The sequence below is a fragment of the Arachis duranensis genome, chromosome 4 (genome assembly GCF_000817695.3).
Source record: "Arachis duranensis cultivar V14167 chromosome 4, aradu.V14167.gnm2.J7QH, whole genome shotgun sequence".
NCBI classification, from domain to species: domain Eukaryota; kingdom Viridiplantae; phylum Streptophyta; class Magnoliopsida; order Fabales; family Fabaceae; genus Arachis; species Arachis duranensis.
The window spans coordinates 74320527-74339357 of NC_029775.3; the positions used below are offsets into that span (position 1 = coordinate 74320527).

Consider the following 18831-nt stretch of genomic DNA (forward strand, 5'->3'; position numbering starts at 1 on the left):
ACTTTAGCGCGGGAAAGAACCGAAAAAGTTTGTTCGTTTTGATTTCATATCATTTTAAATTAATTTTTTTCCTTTTTTTTGACTGTATCTGTGTGGATCATGTGCATCTAATTTGTCGTTTTGTTGCTTGACCATTGTTGACTCTGCGTTGATATTATCTCGGATGGTTAGTTTAGTATGACTTTGGATGGTTAGTTTAGTATGATATTGGATGGTTAGTCTTGAAATTTTTTTGACTCTGCGTTGATATTATCTTGGATGGTTAGTTTAGTATGGTCATGTTATTTTATGTTCTTCAAATTTTGTGAGGCGTGTCTTGATTTATCTTAGGTTTGTGCTGGGCATGTGTGGTTACTTAACATAACTCTGCATTTTGGAATTATTTTCCTGTCATCCGCATAGAATAGTATCGTTGAGTAGTTTCTCCTCTTCCACCTTCACGCAGACCACTGGACCCTGTTCATCAACTGCAGAAACTCTGCAGTTATCCTTCCTCACAAACTCAATTTGAACATCCCTAAAAATGCTCGTGGTATACTCTTGCTGAAACTGTTTCTCTATAGGCGAGGTAGTTGCACAAGGGATAACCCCCCTCGAGTCTGCAGCATCATCCTCCAGTTCCCTCTGCTCCTTGACTCCAAGCACATTGTCATATTCATGAACAAATTGGACCAAGCTAGTTTTACTGTGTAAGTATCCACCGTAGAATGCGTGCATGCTCTCACTCCTCTGCGTACTCCGCATTCCTGTCCAAAATTCACCCTTGAAGTATATTGGGACCCACATGCGTCGGTCATCATATAGATCTACAAGAAATAAATAATACCAAATTAAGCATATAAAGCTTACACCAAACATATTACTAAACCTGAGAAATGAACATCCACATTAACTGATATATTAATCATCCAAATATTTACTATAATGAACATCTAGCTAATTGTCATCCAAACTTACTGATAAACTAAACATTCAGAGGCCGACCAATTGCAATTAAAGCGCGAGAAGTAATCTTACAGAAACAAACCTGACAGCCATGTGTTGTTATGTAAGTTGTACTCATCTATAAAATCAGCCCAATCATCTTCAAATGACTCCTCCGTCCGAGAGTTCCACACAATGTCGTTTAGGTCACCATACAAAGCTCCGTACCGGCGGTAACCCCCAAGCTTCGAAGGTAGCTTATTCATAATATGCCAAATGCACCACCGGTGGCGTGTGTCGGGTAAAGTATTTTTGATCGCACGGTAAAGGGATCGACATTGATCGGTTATGATACACTTTGGAGCAGTTCCCATGCACTTCACCCATTGGAGAAAAACCCACTCATAACTTCCGATTTCTTCATTCCCCAACAAAGCACAACCGAGGAGGGTCGACCTACCATGGTGGTTGACCCCAACGAACGACACAAACGGTAATCCATGCCTACCAGAAAAACCAACCAGATGTAAGAAATGCCAATCAAGATCAAAATTCGTATTATCAAGAAAAGGTAAAAATACCAACTTAACTAATACGTACCTATTTTTACTGTACGTGCTATCAACTGACATGACGTCTCCATAGTATTCATACGACGCCCTACACCTTGCATCAACCCATACTGCACTCTTAAATTTACACTCATCGTCCAACTTCACCGCGTAAAAGAAGTTCGGATTGATGTCCTTCATTCTCATGAAGTAGCTCATCATCTCCCTGACATCCGCATTAACGTTGCTACTTCGGAGCCTTGCTGTTATATAATTTCTTAAATCCTTCTCTGAGAATCCCAAGTTAGAGGGGCCACCAGCCTCATTTGACAAAGCAAGGAATGTCTTGTTTGGTCGAATCCCAGCCTCATCATTATCCTCGATCACGCACTTCGCATGCATGGTCAACTGCCTATACTCATGATAGTGCACTGCCTTTTTCGGTGAACAAGGGTGAGAGTGCGTCAAGTCAGCCTTGAGCAGAACCCAGTCTTGCACGTCTTTATCAAACTTTACATATATCCTTGCCTTGCACCCAGCAGCTGAAATCGTATTCTTCCGTGTTGGTGCTTTAACACGAGACTCGCGGATCCCATCGCGATTACAGTGTATAGCCTGGTTAATGGGAGCCTTTGTGATCTTGTCAAATGTTGTCGTCCTTATCTTAGTTGCAAATCCAGCTTTCTTTGCATAGGACACATAAAAGTCATGCGCCATCTGTAGCTGAGGAAATCGCATTCCAACTCTTGGTATCTCATCTTCTTGTAGGTTACCATGATCTGGTAACTGTATTTTATATTAATCCGAAAGAAAAATTAATTACCATTAGTCTTCAAATAAAACATGAACATTATGACTAAACAAAAGTAAGCTAGACTGCAGTACCTCATCACCAGGCTCCATCTCTTCACTTTCAACATCCATAACATCCGACAACTGCATACCCGATAATTTCAAAACAAACAGAGTAACCAAAAGGAGGAAGATCCTTATCAAAACTCATTTAAATAAAATCTCAAAACCAATCACCGAAAACACATCAACAGCTACAAAATCAAACCATGAGAATTATTTTTTTCATTTCATGTATTATTTAATTAATTTCAACCCTTTAGTTGTTTTTTTTTAATTCAATGAAAATTATGTAAAATTATTTCTTTTATTTGGGCTATTATTTAAGGGCCTTAATCTATCTTTAGTGGCTTCTTTTTTCACTCCATAAAAAAAATTCTTTTCCTGTATATTTAGATACACACACTCTTTTCTTCATGTGCAGGAAGAAAAATATTAAAATTTTAACATTATTTATTCCTATAAGCATGAAAAATATTAAAATAATATGCCGGAAGCATATGAGCATATAACGTTACAAATATGGAGTGAGCATATAAGCATATCATTACATGATTAAAACACTCATATAAGCATATCATGGTTAACATGTTGCAAATACAAATAACATTTCCTTCAATTCAGTAAACAAGTTCAGCCTCTGCATCACACTATAGTTATCTATTTTACATACTTGTATGGTCATCATGTAGATATAATATAAACACACTGTAGATAAAAATAAATTCATATAAGCATCCCAAAAAATTAAATTATGCTATCCCATCATGCATATAGGCACATAAGTCCATAATAGGATGATTAGCAAATGAAGATGCCATTTAACATGATGACAGCATAAATTCACATACAAAAACACGTAAGAAAATATACTTCCTGGATATAATCATATAACCATAAAATGATTAATTAATTTCAGCTAATCCTCAATGCATATAATCATACTATTATAAATAAAACAAACATAACTTTAATTACATCTCAACTCATCGATTACAAGTGCATGTTTCAATAAGCATACAATCAAAAAACTTATTTATGGTAGAATTAAACGCGAAATAAACATCCATGGCAGAATTTGAGGATCCTAATTGCTCACCTTGTTTAACTTGTGACCATGCTCTGCGACATTGGCGGCTAAGTTTTCTTGTTCGTTTGATAAATTTTCAGAAACTTCAGAGGCAACACAAACTAACGGTTCAACTATATCAACCTCCATTAATGAATTTCGGCTAGGTGATGTGCATAAATGAGGACCCTCGCTTGCAGCACGTTCTTCTTGCGATTCTGCCATTCTGAAAGAGTGAACACCGGCTGTGTTGTGTGCAGATGAGAGGGCGGCGCTATCGAACGTAGATGAGAGGGTGGCTGCGTTGGAAAGATCCTGCATGGGGCAGCCGTGCTGCGTTGTGTGCAGATGAGAGGGCGGCGCTGTCGATCGTAGATGAGAAGGCAGCTGCGTTGGAACGATCCTGCATGGGGCAGCCGTGTGATCGTTGAGGAGAGTGTTTTAACCTAATTAATTGATTAGAATCTATAATTACTAAATGGTTTTAAATTTCAAATAAGAAATAATACAAAATTAATTGATAACCCATTATTTAATTTAAATTTCATTTAAACCCCCATTGTATGCATTGTACAACTAGTCTATTGTTTCCTCATACTTTTCCTTAAATTAATGCAATCTCTAATCTTTAATAGTATTGTATAAATTAAGTTAGTTAAATATTCTACATTATATGTATATGTAATTCAACAAAAATTGTTATTTTCAAAATTTAAAATCAAAACTTTCGGTGATTATTGTTCAAATGCTAATGCATAAATTTTTCTTTAAAACTGAAGCCATTTCCTTAAAATTAATAAATTTTCAAAAAAAATATTTTTTTATTATATTATACACACATAAAAATTAAAAAATCAGTTATATATATAAAATATATATTAACATGCTAAAATCACTGTTTCTTTGTATTTAATTATTTATATACATTTATAAGAAAAATACACTATGTATTTAATAAAAGAGCAATGCTAGGGGGCCAGCAATTTTTGTGATTGTTAGCCATCAACTAGCCATTAATAATGATTTGATGGTGTGAGATTGGTGTGAAATTTCATCCAATGGCTCACCTTCCTCTGCTGGTTACATGCTGGCCAACATTCAATAAAACTGCTGGTCTCCTAGACTTTTCCTTAATAAAATAGTATATATAGAAAACAAAGATACAATTAAGGCTATTGTTGTCTTTATCCATAAATGAGAGTTTCTTAGTAAGAAGAAGAAAAAGGAGAGAGAAAGGGTTGCGACTTGGAGGGTCAAAGGAGGAAAAGTATATATGTCTAATCTAGAAACCACCCACTTTCTCACTCCACAATCTCACCTTCCCTGTTTTTTCGTTTTTCAATTCAAACTCCAAAACTAAAAAGTCCTCTATTTTAGTATTTTGTTTTTTTCCCCTAATAAACAATAAAATAGAAAAAAACAAAAAAAGGAAGTTGCTTTTATATATAGTTTCGTTTCTCTTCGTCTTCTCAAAACTATCTCTCTCCGTGTTCATCTCGCGTTGCATTATAGTCAAGGCGAGGCGAGAAAACTCGAAGAGAATAGACTAGAGAATAATAGAATTAGAATTTCACGCATTGAAGAAGAAGAAGAAGAAGAAAAAGAAAAAGGAAAAGAAAAATACCCAGAGAGATAGATAAAGAGAAAAGAGAGAATACAGAGAAAGCAAAAAGCCCAAGCTACCCCTTTGATCGGTTTCGGAGAAAGGGGGAACTTGGTTTCTTTTGTGAATCGTCTTCTGGCTTCTCTCTATCATTTTTATCTTTCTGGGCTTCACTTTTTTGTCTTAATCAAATCCTCTTCTCTCTGTGTTCTTTTGAATAATACTCATTTCTTCGCGGTGGGAATATAAACAAAAGAAGGAAAGAAAGAAAGAATAGAATATTGAAGTGGTGCTCACAACATCGTAATCATCATTAACAACGCCAGAGGAAACAAAAAAGCTACATAGCAAGTACAAGGATGAAAATGTCGCTTTACATTGGTCGCGAGGCTTCCAAGGTAGGTTGGTTGGTTTGGTGTTCTCAATGCTTATTGTAGCATGTTCTTATTGTTATGTTATCATGTTTTATTATTGATTATGGATAAAAAAAATGAAAGTAATGAGTGTTGTTTTTGAATGTATGAATAATGTGTAGCTATGGAAGAGAGCTTCTGCGGAGGCAGTTACAGAGGGAATCCTCCTTGCCGATAATTGGAAGTACCTTCTCGCTGGTATTTTCTGTCAGGTATCATGAATTATGAAAATATGAAATACATCTTTTTTAAAGAAAAATAAAATTTAATTTGTGGGAGTAGTTATCGCATGTGGTTGTGGAGAGTCTGGCAACGTTCCTTGAACGCTAAAAAACGTGTTTTTTTTTTTGTGTGAGTGAACTTTTTTTTTTCTTTTTCAATTGGTGTGCTTACTTTAATAACCAAGTCATTTACGGTTATTGTAGAAATCGTAATTGCCTTAAATTTGAATAACAGAAACCTCTCTTCATAATTGTGTTCCCTCGCATTTGAAATGCTCATCATTGGCACACAACTAATGTACTCCAATAATTTTATTATTATTTTCTTCTTAAAATTTAATGGAATTCATTCGCTAAAGTTGCTTTAAGAATCTGTCAAGCTGTTTTGAATTTCTCTTTTAATAAAAATAAGAAAGAATCTAATTTAAATGCGCAATTACTTTCTTTTAATACTTGATGTCTAAAACTAAATATGTATTGAGCTTTTTTATTTTTATTTTACACAGTACCTTCATGGTTTGGCTGCACATGGAGTTCATTATTTACATAGACCCGGTCCTACATTACAGGATACTGGATTCTTCCTTCTTCCGGTTTGTAGTACTCTTCTCTCTCTCTCTCTCTATATATATAATGCACACTGAATATTCCATTCTAGTTGGAATTCCTTTTGAACTTTAATTTGGTGTTGCTGATGTCACAGGAACTTGGCCTCGAGAGAGCTTATGTTAGTGAAACGTTGTTTACCTTTATCTTCGTATCTTTTATCTTGGTAAGTCTTCTCTCTATCAACACAAATGGTTACATTCAAAACTAATTAGTGTTTGTTTTTTAAAATAGGAAACATTCCTTTTATTTCAAATTCAATGCCATTTTCACTATTCTTTATTAGGTATATTAAAAGATAAAAGTATTTAAATGTAAGAGTAAAATATTATTTTAGTCTCTAAGGTTTGAGTTTAATTTTCGTATATTTTATTTCGTCCAATTTCAATTTCTCAGTCAAAATTAAAACACAGAAATGAGTTTTTTTTCTTTCTTTTCTTCCAATTTTTTTTTTTAATGTGGTTTATGCTTCTGCAGTGGACATTTCACCCATTCATATTCAAGAACAAAAAGATCTACACAGTTCTACTATGGTGCAGGGTTCTAGCTTACTTAGTTGTAAGTGTTTTCCTTCTCATTTGTTTAATGAAGCATTTTGCCTAACATTATTACTTTTATTTTTACAACGATAAAAAGATGAGTGCTTAGATTCAATGATGACAGATAATTTCATTATTGTGTTCAACATAAAAATGCAGTCCTTAACCAACAATAATTGTAACGTCTATTATTAAAGCAATGCCATGATTTGACAAACAAGTTATACTTCCATGCATTTGTCTAATAGCTTTAGAATAGAAATGTGAAGAGACTTCTGTGGTCCCTTTATTTGATTTGTTCTTTTCCCTGTTAAGTTGTGCAAGTTATGTTTAATGCTTAATATAGTGCAACTAAGCCTTATCTGACTGGATGGAGTCGAAAATTAAGTTTAATGCTTAATATTTTGAGTATTTTAAGAATCAAAATCAAAATCAAAATGAAGTGTATTCAAGAACTTGCAAGAGAGTAAATTTGTAATATATTGCAACTTTCTGATTATTTTTTTGCTCCTATGTAATTCTTTACTGCAGGTTTGTCAAGCTCTTCGCGTAGTGACATTTTACTCTACACAGCTTCCTGGTCCAAATTACCATTGCCGCGAGGTATATCCAAATCACTATTAAAAGTTTGTCAGTTTTCTTTTATGCGTATGAGTTCATTCTTTCTTAAACAATCTTTTAAGTTTAAGAGTTTTTCTATTATGATACAGGGATCTCCTTCTGCTAGGCTACCTCCTCCAAAAGATGCAATAGAAATCATAACAATTAATTGTTAGTATAGTATTATTGCATTGAATTTGTTTAGCTTTAATGCCATCTCGCGATTGTTTTGATTTAGTTCTGATTTGATTTTGTCACTGCGCAGTTCCTGATGGTTTGGTACATGGCTGTGGAGACTTGATATTTTCATCACACATGATCTTCACTCTTGTCTCGGTTATCACATATTACAGATATGGCACAAACAGGTACAACAAATTTCTATCAGATCGTGTTGTGTTATGTTATAAGTTTTGAATGATGACTTAATTGTGATTTTTGGGAACCTCCACAGGTTTATTAAGCAGCTAGGGTGGGTTCTTGCGGTAATCCAGAGTCTTTTGATCATTGCATCGCGCAAACATTACTCGGTCGATGTAGTTGTTGCCTGGTGAGGAGCCTTTTTCGACTTCTACCTGAACTGATTCTGATCCATGTCCTTCTTGTTAGTTAATGCTTTCTTGATTCCTTGCAGGTACACGGTTAATTTGGTTGTATTTTTTGTTGAGAAGAAATTGCCAGGTTAGTGCATTTGTACATAATAATTGTTAAAATAGTACATGTTTGTTGAACACTTACATTTTGGTAATCTAGTTCATTCATTTGTTTGTACATTATAAATAAAAAAAATATTGTGAAATCTGTAAAGTAGTTGGAATAAGTAGAGAAAAAAATTGTGCTGTCTCTGGACACAAATATAGATACGGCGAGATATAAATCTATAAGGTAGTTAAAATAAATACAGAGATAAAAAAAAATTATGCTGTCTCTTGATACAAATATAAAAATAGCGAGATAGAAATATATAAGGTAGTTGAATTAAGTACATAGACAAAAAATTTTGTCCTGGCAAAAAGTGAGAACAGTATAGATGAAAATTTTTGTACTGTCAGCGTCTCATTATCTTCGTATTTGTGTTCTAATTACAAGATGTCTTACTCTCAAAACAAAATGAATTTAGTGTTGGTCCTGACCAAGTTATTATTATTATTGTTGCAGAATTGCCAGATAGAATGGCCATGACCATGCTACCATTGAGCACCAAAGACAAAGATAGCTGGTCAAAAGAAGAGAGCCACAAGTTGAGCATGAGTGCTCTAGTAGACCCTTCATCAGATAGGGTAAGAATTAAGATGAAAGAATAATACTAACCAATCTGCTTTCTTGTTTATGATCGCGACATAATGCGCTTGTTTCTCTTTCTCTCTTGGCTTTCTTCAGAATCAGAGGCTTAGATCTCCGGCAAACGGCAAGACCACCATAGAAGACGGCAATGCACTCCTCATTGCTGATTCTCAATGACCAAAGAGGTTGATCGTTGTTGGAAAAGCCACAACGTTCGGTTAGATTTTTTGTTAAAATTTGTGGAGTTGTTAAGTAGAGCCTTGGTTTTGTGTAAGCTTTTTCATTGTAATTAGAATGCGTTTAATTTGTTGCCATGTTGAAGCCCCCGATTCATTCATTTCTTTTATGAATTTTGTAAAGCTTCAACAGGGGCCACAGAAATTTTTTCTTGTCCATATTTTTGCCTCCATTTTATTATGTGCATAATGTGTTCCCACTAATCTTTTTTACTTAAACCATAATTGTGTTAGATGGTGATTGTGGGATGAAATAATAACGAGAATCACATGCAACGGCAATAATTGAATTCAAGACTAGGACAATTGAGAGAATTTGTTACTCTTAGCACAAGCATTTTATGAAGTTGAAGAGTGGTGAGAAAAGGTCATAATATAATGTTGAGTTTAGTAATTACCAAATAATAATGAAGACTTGAATAGTTTGTAAAACTGAAATGAAGAACGTGTGCAATTTTTTCCTTTTTGCCCCCCAACCATTGAGGGTAAAAGTTAAGTTTATGTAGTTTTAACAATGCTAATCAATTCTTGATTTCGGGATTTTTAATTAATGTAATGTAAACTAAATGTTATCAGGTTTAAAAATAGAGAAAAACCAACCATTTTCTTAAACAAAGAAACTAAAGTTGTACCATAAAAGATGAGTTTTGTCATTTGTGTGATAAAAATACTAAAATTCTAATTTTTTATTAATTTTTTAATGAAAATTTTAAATTATCCCACCTTTTTAAAAGAGACGGTGGTAAAATTGAAGTTAAAAATAAATGGTTAGAATAATTTAAAAATTTTATTGAAAATCTAATAAAAAATTAAGATTTGCGTATTTTTATCACACAAAAATTTATTTTTTATGGGTACAATATTAATTTCTTTATTTAATGAATACTTTTATCGTAAAATTCATAGACACATATGACTGTTTTTCCAAAAATAAATTACATAAATTTTTGATAAGTTTGGATAGCCACACGCTTTGTTACCATCAAGATTATAAAATTTATCCTTAATCGTTTTTTTATTAAGAAATGATGTATTCTTTATTAATAAATAAATGTTAACTATATTTATTATATTTTAAATCAATAATTTATATTTAAAATTTAAAAAATTTAGAATGTTTATTTTTGTTTTTTTTTCTTTTACTTTAATAGCAAGAAGCATTGCACTCCTTAATTTTGTTAAATGCATTAACATTCGTCATAATAATACTTCTGAATTCTATTAAAATCATTATAACTAGTGTCGTTGCTTATTTCCATTTTGAAAAACGTTGCACTGTCTTACGAACTTTGTATTTTAGTATAGAAGGCATTTAAAAATATATCACCTTAATGCTCTTAGGAAGTTTGTGTGCTAAATCTCAACTAAATTGAAAATAAAAAAAAACGTGCATACAAAAAATTAGTAATTAAATTAATTATTATATATTTTTGTATAAATATATGTGATGTATTTTATTTTAAATGTGTATTCAAGATTTTTGTTTTCTTAAAGTTATGCAATGTAACTATAACTAATTGTGTCCGCAGAAAGATCAAAATGAAATAGATCAAATTATTGTTTTCAGAATCTTCACAATTAAATATGAATTTTAGATTTTTCACATTATCTCTTATTAGTTTTGATAAGTCAAAAGTTAATTTATCATAGATCTAAATTTTATTTAAAGATTTGTCCTGCTAATGGGTTGCTTCATATCAATATAAAATTCAAACTCTCTTAAACGGATAAGTGAGTTGACTATTTGACCAACTCAAATTGGTTATAATTAAATATGACAAAGCTATCCAAATGCTAAAATTCCAAATTACCCTTTCTTTCTCTCTCTCTCTAAATACAACATTCAATTCAGAAGAAGATTTAATAACAACAATAAAAACAAAAATACTTTTATATTCAAATTTAAAAGCAAATATAATAACAAGAATAACAATAAAAACAAAAATAGTTTCAAATTAAATAAAAATTTGAATGTCGGAGGGAGACCATGATAGTGAGGTAGTAGATTTGTTAGGACTTGAACTGAAAAAGGTGGAGGTAATACAACGACAAAACTGGGTTGGAAAATTGCTCCAAGCATTTTGTGCTTCATTCTAACCTTAGTGTCTTCCCTCGCCAGCCTCCTCACGGCAAAAGCAGCGGCGACTCGCCTTACCAAATCTATCACATGAAGCTGAAGCTCTGATAGCTTTTCTGTGCCTGCATCCAAAGTTGCCATCTCAAGAGATTTAAGAGCTTGACTTAATGTTGCACTTCGGGTTCATTAAGGTTGGATCTTCAAAGTTGGTCATGGATCTCTCAATGGAGGAGGACTTTGTCATTGTCGTAGTTGAAAATACAGAGAATGAAGAGAGAGAGAGAGGGATGCGATGGAAGAAGAGACTAAGTTACCGTTTTCTCACCCGTCATCATCACATTACTCTCTTGCTCTCTCGCTATATGTAAATCTTCAACTCCGACAACCCTTCACCACCTTGCAGCTCCCCCAACTCCAACTCAAAGCCATTCTCCTCTCTCACTTTTTCGAAATCAAAGCCACACAATGGGTCCATGTATGGCTCTGATATTTGAGTAAGTTGCACCCCTTTTCTCCTACAACTCAGCACCAACGTCATCATCATCACCTTCATATTCCACAACAATCGCCCTCTTCCTTCTCCATATCAGTTCTTGTTTCCAACTCTTGGCCCACCACACAACCCTCTTCCTTACCCTCTTTCTTCTTTTTTCTTTGCCTGGTGATGAGCGGATATTTTATACGCTTTTTGGTGGTATTTTCATGTAGTTTTTAGTATGCTTTAGTTACTTTTTAGTATATTTTTATTAATTTTTATGAAAAAATTACATTTCTAGACTTTACTATGAGTTTGTGTGTTTTTCTGTGATTTCAGGTATTTTCTGGCTGAAATTGAGGGACCTGAGCAAAAATCTGATTCAGAGGCTGAAAAAGGAATGCAGATGCTGTTGGATTCTAACCCTCCTGCACGCGAAATGGATTTTTTGGAGATACAGAAGCCCAATTGGCGCGCTCTCAATTGTGTTAGAAAGTAGACATCTTGAGCTTTCCAACAATGTATAATAGTCTATACTTTGCCTGAGATTTGATAGTGCAAACTGGCGTTTAAACGCTAGCTTTTTTACCATTTTCTGGCGTCAAACGCCAGAACTGGCATAAAAGTTGGAGTTAAACGCCCAAACTGGCACTAAAGCTGGCGTTTAATGCCAGGAATAGCCTATGCACGTGAAAGCTTCAATGCTCAGCCTAAACACACACCAAGTGGGCCCCGGAAGTGGATTTATGCACAATCTATCTTAGTTTACCCATTTTCTTTAAACCTAGGTTACTAGTTTAGTATAAAAACTACTTTTAGAGATTCATTTTATACCTCACGATATTTTACATCTGAATTTGTATCTTCTACGACATGAGTCTCTAAACCCCATGGTTGGGGTGAGGAGCTCTGCTATGTCTCGATGGATCAATGTAATTATTTCTGTTTTCTATTCAATCACGCTTGTTTCTATTCTAAGATATTCATTCGCACTTCAACATGATGAATGTGATGATCCGTGACACTCATCACCATTCTCAACTTATGAACGCGTGCCTGACAACCACTTCCGTTCTACCTTAGATTGAGTGTGTATCTCTTGGGTTCCTGGTTCACGAGTTTGATTGCCTCTCCTGACAATGGAGTGTTCAAATCCGTGAAACCAGAGTCTTCGATTGGCAGCACTCTTGAGATCCAGAAAGTTTAAACCTTGTCTATGGTATTCCGAGTAGGATCTGGAAGGGGTGACTGTGACGAGCTTCAAACTCACAAATATTGGGCGCAGTGACAGTGTGCAAAAGGATCGATGGATCCTATTCCAGTACGAGTGAGAACCAACAGATGATTAGCCCTACGGAACCCGTAGTTGGACCATTTTCACTGAGAGGATGGATGGTAGTCATTGACAACGGTGATCCACCAACATACAGCTTGCCATGGAAGGAGCCTTGCGTGTGTGAAGAAGACAACAGTAGGAAAGCAAAGATTCAGAAGACAGAGCATCTCCAAAACCTCAACCTGTTCTCCATTACTGCATACAAGTATTATTCATTTCATGTTCTTTTACTTTTTACAAACAAAACTCTTTTCATTATTAATCTCCTGACTAAGGCTTACAAGATAACCATAGATTGCTTCAAGCCGACAATCTCCGTGGGATCAACCCTTACTCACGTAAGGTATTACTTGGACGACCCAGTGCACTTGCTGGTTAGTGGCACTGGAGTTGTGAAAAGTGTGAATCACAATTTCGTGCACCACCTGGTCTATTTCTTTCTCTCTACATTTTTTCTTTAAAAAAATAAAACATAAGATTGAATGTTATTGCAATTTGTTGTTGTTGAATGATAAGATGCTGGTGATGGTGGGGTTGTGCGATTGCAGTTGGAGATGAAGAGGCAGAAGGTGTTAGTGACGGTGGAAATTTAAACCCCACTAAAATTAGTAAATAATCAGTCAATAAATTAAATTTTAATAAGAAAAATTAGAAATGAAAATCTTATATTAAAATAGGATAGAGCTCTTTAAAACGAAAATTTTGACACTAATTTCAAAAAATTTGGCCTAAAATTGGACCGAAGGGGCGAACCGGTTGAACTGGACCCAAACCAGCCCGTGGGCCCAACCGAACCCATCACTTAAAAGGGCAGAAGCCCATCTTCTTCCCCATTTCCGTACCGTTTGTGGCCACGCGTCCACCGCATCGAGCTTTACGATTTTATCAAATCAATTTCATAGGTAAGCTTCAAACTACCCCAGCCTCTCTACTCCTCAATTTTCGAAATTAAAGTGAACCCATGTTGAGATTTTGTTTAATTTGGTACTCTAGGTTCAATTTAGCTTGTGGAGCTTGACATATTTAGTTCGTGGGCACGGTGAGAGTCCTAAACCCTAGTTATTTATTGTTTGGATTATGTTTTATATTGAATGGTTGGGTATATGTATGTATATATATGTGTTAGGTGTATGAATGCATGATATGAAGACCTTAGAATCATTGGAAGCTTGATTTGAGAGCTTGGTGGAGTTAGAGTTGAATCTTGGTGATTGAAATCTTGCCCTTTTCCCTTGTGGATTGCCTTGGTTAATACATTGAAATCGGCTAAGGTATGGTTTAGGTTTCACGTGTATAATATATAATATCGTGTGAAAACTTAGGCTAGAGAACCATATAATAAGTTGGAATGATTATGTGTATTGGATGATTAGTAACAATGATATGGTTTGAGTATGTGTGGTGTTCCTTTGGTTTTGTTGGTATTGGAATGATGAATGATGATGTGATGATGTTTGAAGAGCTTGTGATTATGGCATGATGTAAATAAACATGGGTTGGTTTGTTGATATTTGATGATAAACTTGTGAAGTTTAGGTTGAAGTCAGATGTTATTGAATTGAGAAATGGTAGGATTGTAGAGATTATTGTGATATTGTCAAAAGTGTGTTATATTGATGATTATAGATTTGATGAGCTGGGTTGGATAGAGTTTTAAAAAGAAAATGAGGTTTTGAGGTCTTTTGTGAAATTTAGTTTTTGGCCAAACTTCGGCGACCCATAACTTGGCTTTCGGACCCCCAAATAGTTTCAAACTTATTTTGTATGAAAATTAGGTCCGTGAAGTTTACGCCGTTCGAAGAACAGAGGAAAAATGATTTTAAACGAAAAAGTTATGTGCATCGGAAGTTTAGGATTTAAAATGGCAAATCTACAGATTTCAGACTTGGTAAAAGTTTTTGGAAAAACGTACCGCGTACGTGTAACATGAGACTTTCGCGTACACATAATCCTCATTCACGGATGGTAGCTACTGCCTCTTGCGCATGCGTGCGCGAACGAGCCTATGCGTACACGTAATGGGCTAAAATTTACACCCCCACGCGTACGCGTGGCCTACGCGTGCGCGTGACTTGAGGTTTATGCGTACGCAAGATCTTCATGCGCGACCATGCGCTACTGCCTGGCGCTAATGCATATGCGTAATCAGGGAATGCATACGTGTCTTGGCTTAAACCTTACCCATGCGTACGCATGACCCTACTTTCTGCAGAAAACTAGATTTTGAGTTTTAAATTGAATTTCAAACTTCTAAACCTCTATTTTCCTATTGTTAGTTCTAAACTTGGTTAGGAAGCTTAGTAATGAGGTGAAGTTAGTAAATTAAGATAACTTGAGGGCAGTGACGGATCTAGAAAATTTTGATAGTGAGGGCAAAAAATATATATATATATATATATATAATAATTTTTATAATAAAAATATTATATGTATATAAAAATTAGTTATCAAATTATTTATTAATCATTATGTATTTATATATAAATATATATATATTATTTAATAAGTTTTTAAAATATCTAATTTACAAATTAAAACACTAAAATAATAATTTAAATAATAACATATAACTTAGAATTTTATTATTTAGGTTTCGTATTTTAAAAAAATTTAGTAATCTTTTTTCTTAACAATACAATTGAAATATCTGTCTTTTTATATAAGATAATGCTACATATTCATGTTCTTTTGTTAACCAAGTCCACCCAAGTTAGTCTAAGATAACAAAAATCAGTTATTACTAATATTATTTCAAATATTATTGTTTAACTTGGTTAGACTTAGTTCATGAAAAGACTTGGATGTGTAGTATTATTCTTACATATATATAAGTAAATACTTATTTAGAAATTTACTTCTCATACAATTAGAAGCCAATTCTTATTGAGATTCATAGTTGAAAAAGTTCTTTCGATTAATGCAATTGTTATAGAAAAAAATTAAAACTAATATAAAAAAGATAAAGAATACTCTTTCGAATCGATTTCTAAAAAAACACAAATTTCATTTAAATTGAGAATTGATCATTCTAATGACATCTAATATGAAATTTTTAAATTGAGTATGAAGTACCAAAAATTGAATAAAAAATTGTTGTGGGGTCAAATTCAATAATTTAGTGGGAGCAAATAAATATTATTATCATATACTACTCAAAATTTTTTTAAATTGTAGTGGGGACAATTGACCCCACAAGTATATATATGCATCCGTCCCTACTTGAGGGTGAAGTAAATGTTAAAATGATGAAATCATGTAAAAAGGAGATGCATGCATGAATGATTGAAGATGCTAAGGCTTGAATAATTGATTTCTATAAATACTATGAAGTGTATGAGGCTTACACATTTAAATTATCTGAGATACGGGTTTCTCTAGGTAAAGTACCGTGACTTGCAGCCACATGTTTCAGGTTGAGACTCGATACTCTGTTGACCCTGCGACGTAAGATGTGACCGGGCACTCTAAATTCCCGGGAAGGTTGACCCCCATTGAGCAATTTATAATATGAGAAAAAGCTATGCATAGACTCTTGGGGATGCGCGTCGGGGAATAGTCCAAAGGTTTAGCAAACTAGACTTGTCGGGTTGGCTTAATAACTGACAAATGAGACTCATCAGCCATAGGATAGGCATGCACCATATGCATATTACCTGAATTACTTGTTTGTGCATTAATTGATTATTCTTAAATGTATATGCTATGCTAATTGTATAATTGTTATCTGTAGTACTTGTACTCTTCTTGTGTTTGATTTTATTTGTTTAACTGTGTGTGGTATTACATTGGAGATGGAGGTACAGAGGAAAGGCGGAAGAAAATAGGATTAAGGTTAAGTTATGTTAGGCTTGGATATTTCTAGAAAGTCACGCCTTTTATGGTTTCTGTTTAATACTTTAAGGCTTTTTAATCTGAGTATCGGCGTTCTAGGATTGCCTCTGGCATTCTCAGGACCTTATATATTATATGCGTGGCACCTTTACCATGCTGAGAACCTCTGGTTCTCAGCCCATACTGTGTTGTTGTTTTCAGATGCAGGTTGAGAGGCACCTCACTAGGCGTCTGGACTTCTGAAGCGTAGTAGTCTTTGGGTTTATTTTGATGTGCAACTTTATATATATATGTACTTAACTTTCTCTCCAAGAAACTGGTTTATTTTGTCCCTCCTAGAGGGTTGAGGAGAGTTAAGTTTTCAGTTATGTATTTTGGATTTTCGAGATATGTATATGTATGTAAATATTCTCCGGTTAGCCTTAACTTCGCAGGCTGAGTTAGGAGCTTGTTATTCTGTACTTTTGTCCCTCCATTCCCGTTTTCTACTTAATTACACCTATGATCTCTAGGTTTCTTAGCACACAAGTAATCTCGTTTTCTGAGCGATGCGCTTTTTATTTTGCGATTTTGTTTTATCTATTTTCCAAGACTCCTCGTATATTTCTCTTTTTCAGATACTATTGTGTATATATTTTGTTTTAGAGGTCGTAATACCACACCACCTCTACTTTACGGCTTAAGCGTAAAGTTTTGTATAGTAAGGTGTTACAGGAAAGATAGAATTGTGGTATTGAGAATTTAGGAGGGCAACAAGGAGAAGGTGGTAGTGATGACGACATCGCAGTTAATGTTGAGGTGAGGGCCGGGCTACCACTACAAGAAATTATCAGTATAGCGACCGACTTAACGATTGATTCTAGTAGTTGCCAAAATCTTGGTCCCGAAATTTAAAACAACGACCGGTGTTGATCGCTAATCATTAGCGACTGATTTAGTGACCGATTTTCAACCAAGACTACCAAACCTTCACCAAACAAAATTGGTCGCTAAATGGTGACCGAATTTTCTGTCACTAAATCGATCGTTGAGGTAATCGGTCGCTAATTAGCAACCAACCATTAGTGACCAAATTTTTCCTTGCTGATAACGACTAGGCTTTTTGGTGGCTAAATCGATTGCGGATGCTAATTTTTTATTTACCTATTTTTTACTAAATTTTACTTTTATTCTTAAACCCTGATTTTTATATATAATTATAATTTAACAAAATATAAAAAATCATCAAATATAGATATATAAAAAGTATTACTTTTAAAACTAATTATATCATTTTTATTGTCTCTAATTACTAATTACATTATTTATATATAATTATAATTTAACAAAATATAAAAATGATCAAACATACATTTATAAAAGTATAGCTTTTAAAATTAATTACAGCATTTTGATGTCTCTAATTACTAATCACATTATTTTGTAAGGTTGGATCGATATTCAATTTTTAATTACTAAATTCTATTAATCTTCAAATTTTAAAAAATAAAAAGAAAAAAAATCTGTTAGACCTTAGCTTTTTCATACCTTTAAATCTATCTTTAACGTTAATTTATGTATTATTAAACGATAAAAAGAAAGTAATTAATGATTAATGCAGCATAGTATAGTTTCTGCATAAAATAGTAGAGTTGTAATAGGCGTAATTGTAACTTATTAGTTAGATAATTGGAGGTGCAAACCTTTGGGTGAAGCAGATTTAGTGAAGAATTAGATCCGTTATCATCACAAGCATAAAGGCAACGAAGTATTTTAAACATAATCTCAGAGTAACACTAGGCTCTTGAAAACATAAAAAAATGCAATATAGGCATAATGATGTTAAATGAAGAGTATACACATGTAAACATACGTCAGGGATTTTTCTTTGAATATTATAGGAGGAGCAACTGCAGCTAAGATGCAGAATCCAATGTGAATCTATAAGCAGAAAAAAAAATGATCGTAATATTGAAATCCATCCTACGTTGGAAGCATAGCTTTACATGCGTTAACCATTAAGCATAATAGAGGCAAAATTACAACCATTCAGCAGAAAAAATAAATAAATAAGAAAAAAAATAACCACCACTTTAGATATAAGAATAAAACTGCATATTGTTGTGTGAAGAATACATAAAAATTTTTAATGAACTCAAATTTTTTTTTCCTTGTACAATGCCTAAGAAGGAGGAGGAGGAAAAATGCACATTAGACCATATATGTGCTAATTTC

At 33.8% G+C, this 18831-nt stretch overlaps 2 protein-coding genes across 2 annotated transcripts; one reads left to right on the forward strand and one right to left on the reverse strand.

The window, feature by feature from the left end:
• Positions 1-390: 390 nt before the first annotated feature.
• Positions 391-3717, reverse strand: LOC107484643 (protein FAR1-RELATED SEQUENCE 5-like). The gene is made up of 5 exons (XM_052260567.1): positions 3427-3717; positions 2361-2411; positions 1525-2261; positions 1028-1428; positions 391-806 (listed from the first exon to the last, which is right to left on the reverse strand). Exons 1-5 carry the CDS (start codon positions 3715-3717, stop codon positions 391-393), a joined length of 1896 nt encoding a protein of 631 aa, XP_052116527.1.
• Positions 3718-4871: 1154 nt separating this feature from the next.
• LOC107484646 (phosphatidylinositol:ceramide inositolphosphotransferase 1) lies at positions 4872-9117 on the forward strand. The gene is made up of 12 exons (XM_016105196.3): positions 4872-5397; positions 5535-5624; positions 6140-6226; positions 6337-6405; positions 6717-6797; positions 7310-7381; positions 7489-7549; positions 7644-7746; positions 7833-7928; positions 8013-8059; positions 8537-8658; positions 8759-9117. The coding sequence occupies exons 1-12, from the start codon at positions 5359-5361 to the stop codon at positions 8837-8839; spliced, it is 948 nt and encodes a 315-aa protein (XP_015960682.1). The 5' UTR covers positions 4872-5358; the 3' UTR covers positions 8840-9117.
• Positions 9118-18831: the final 9714 nt, after the last annotated feature.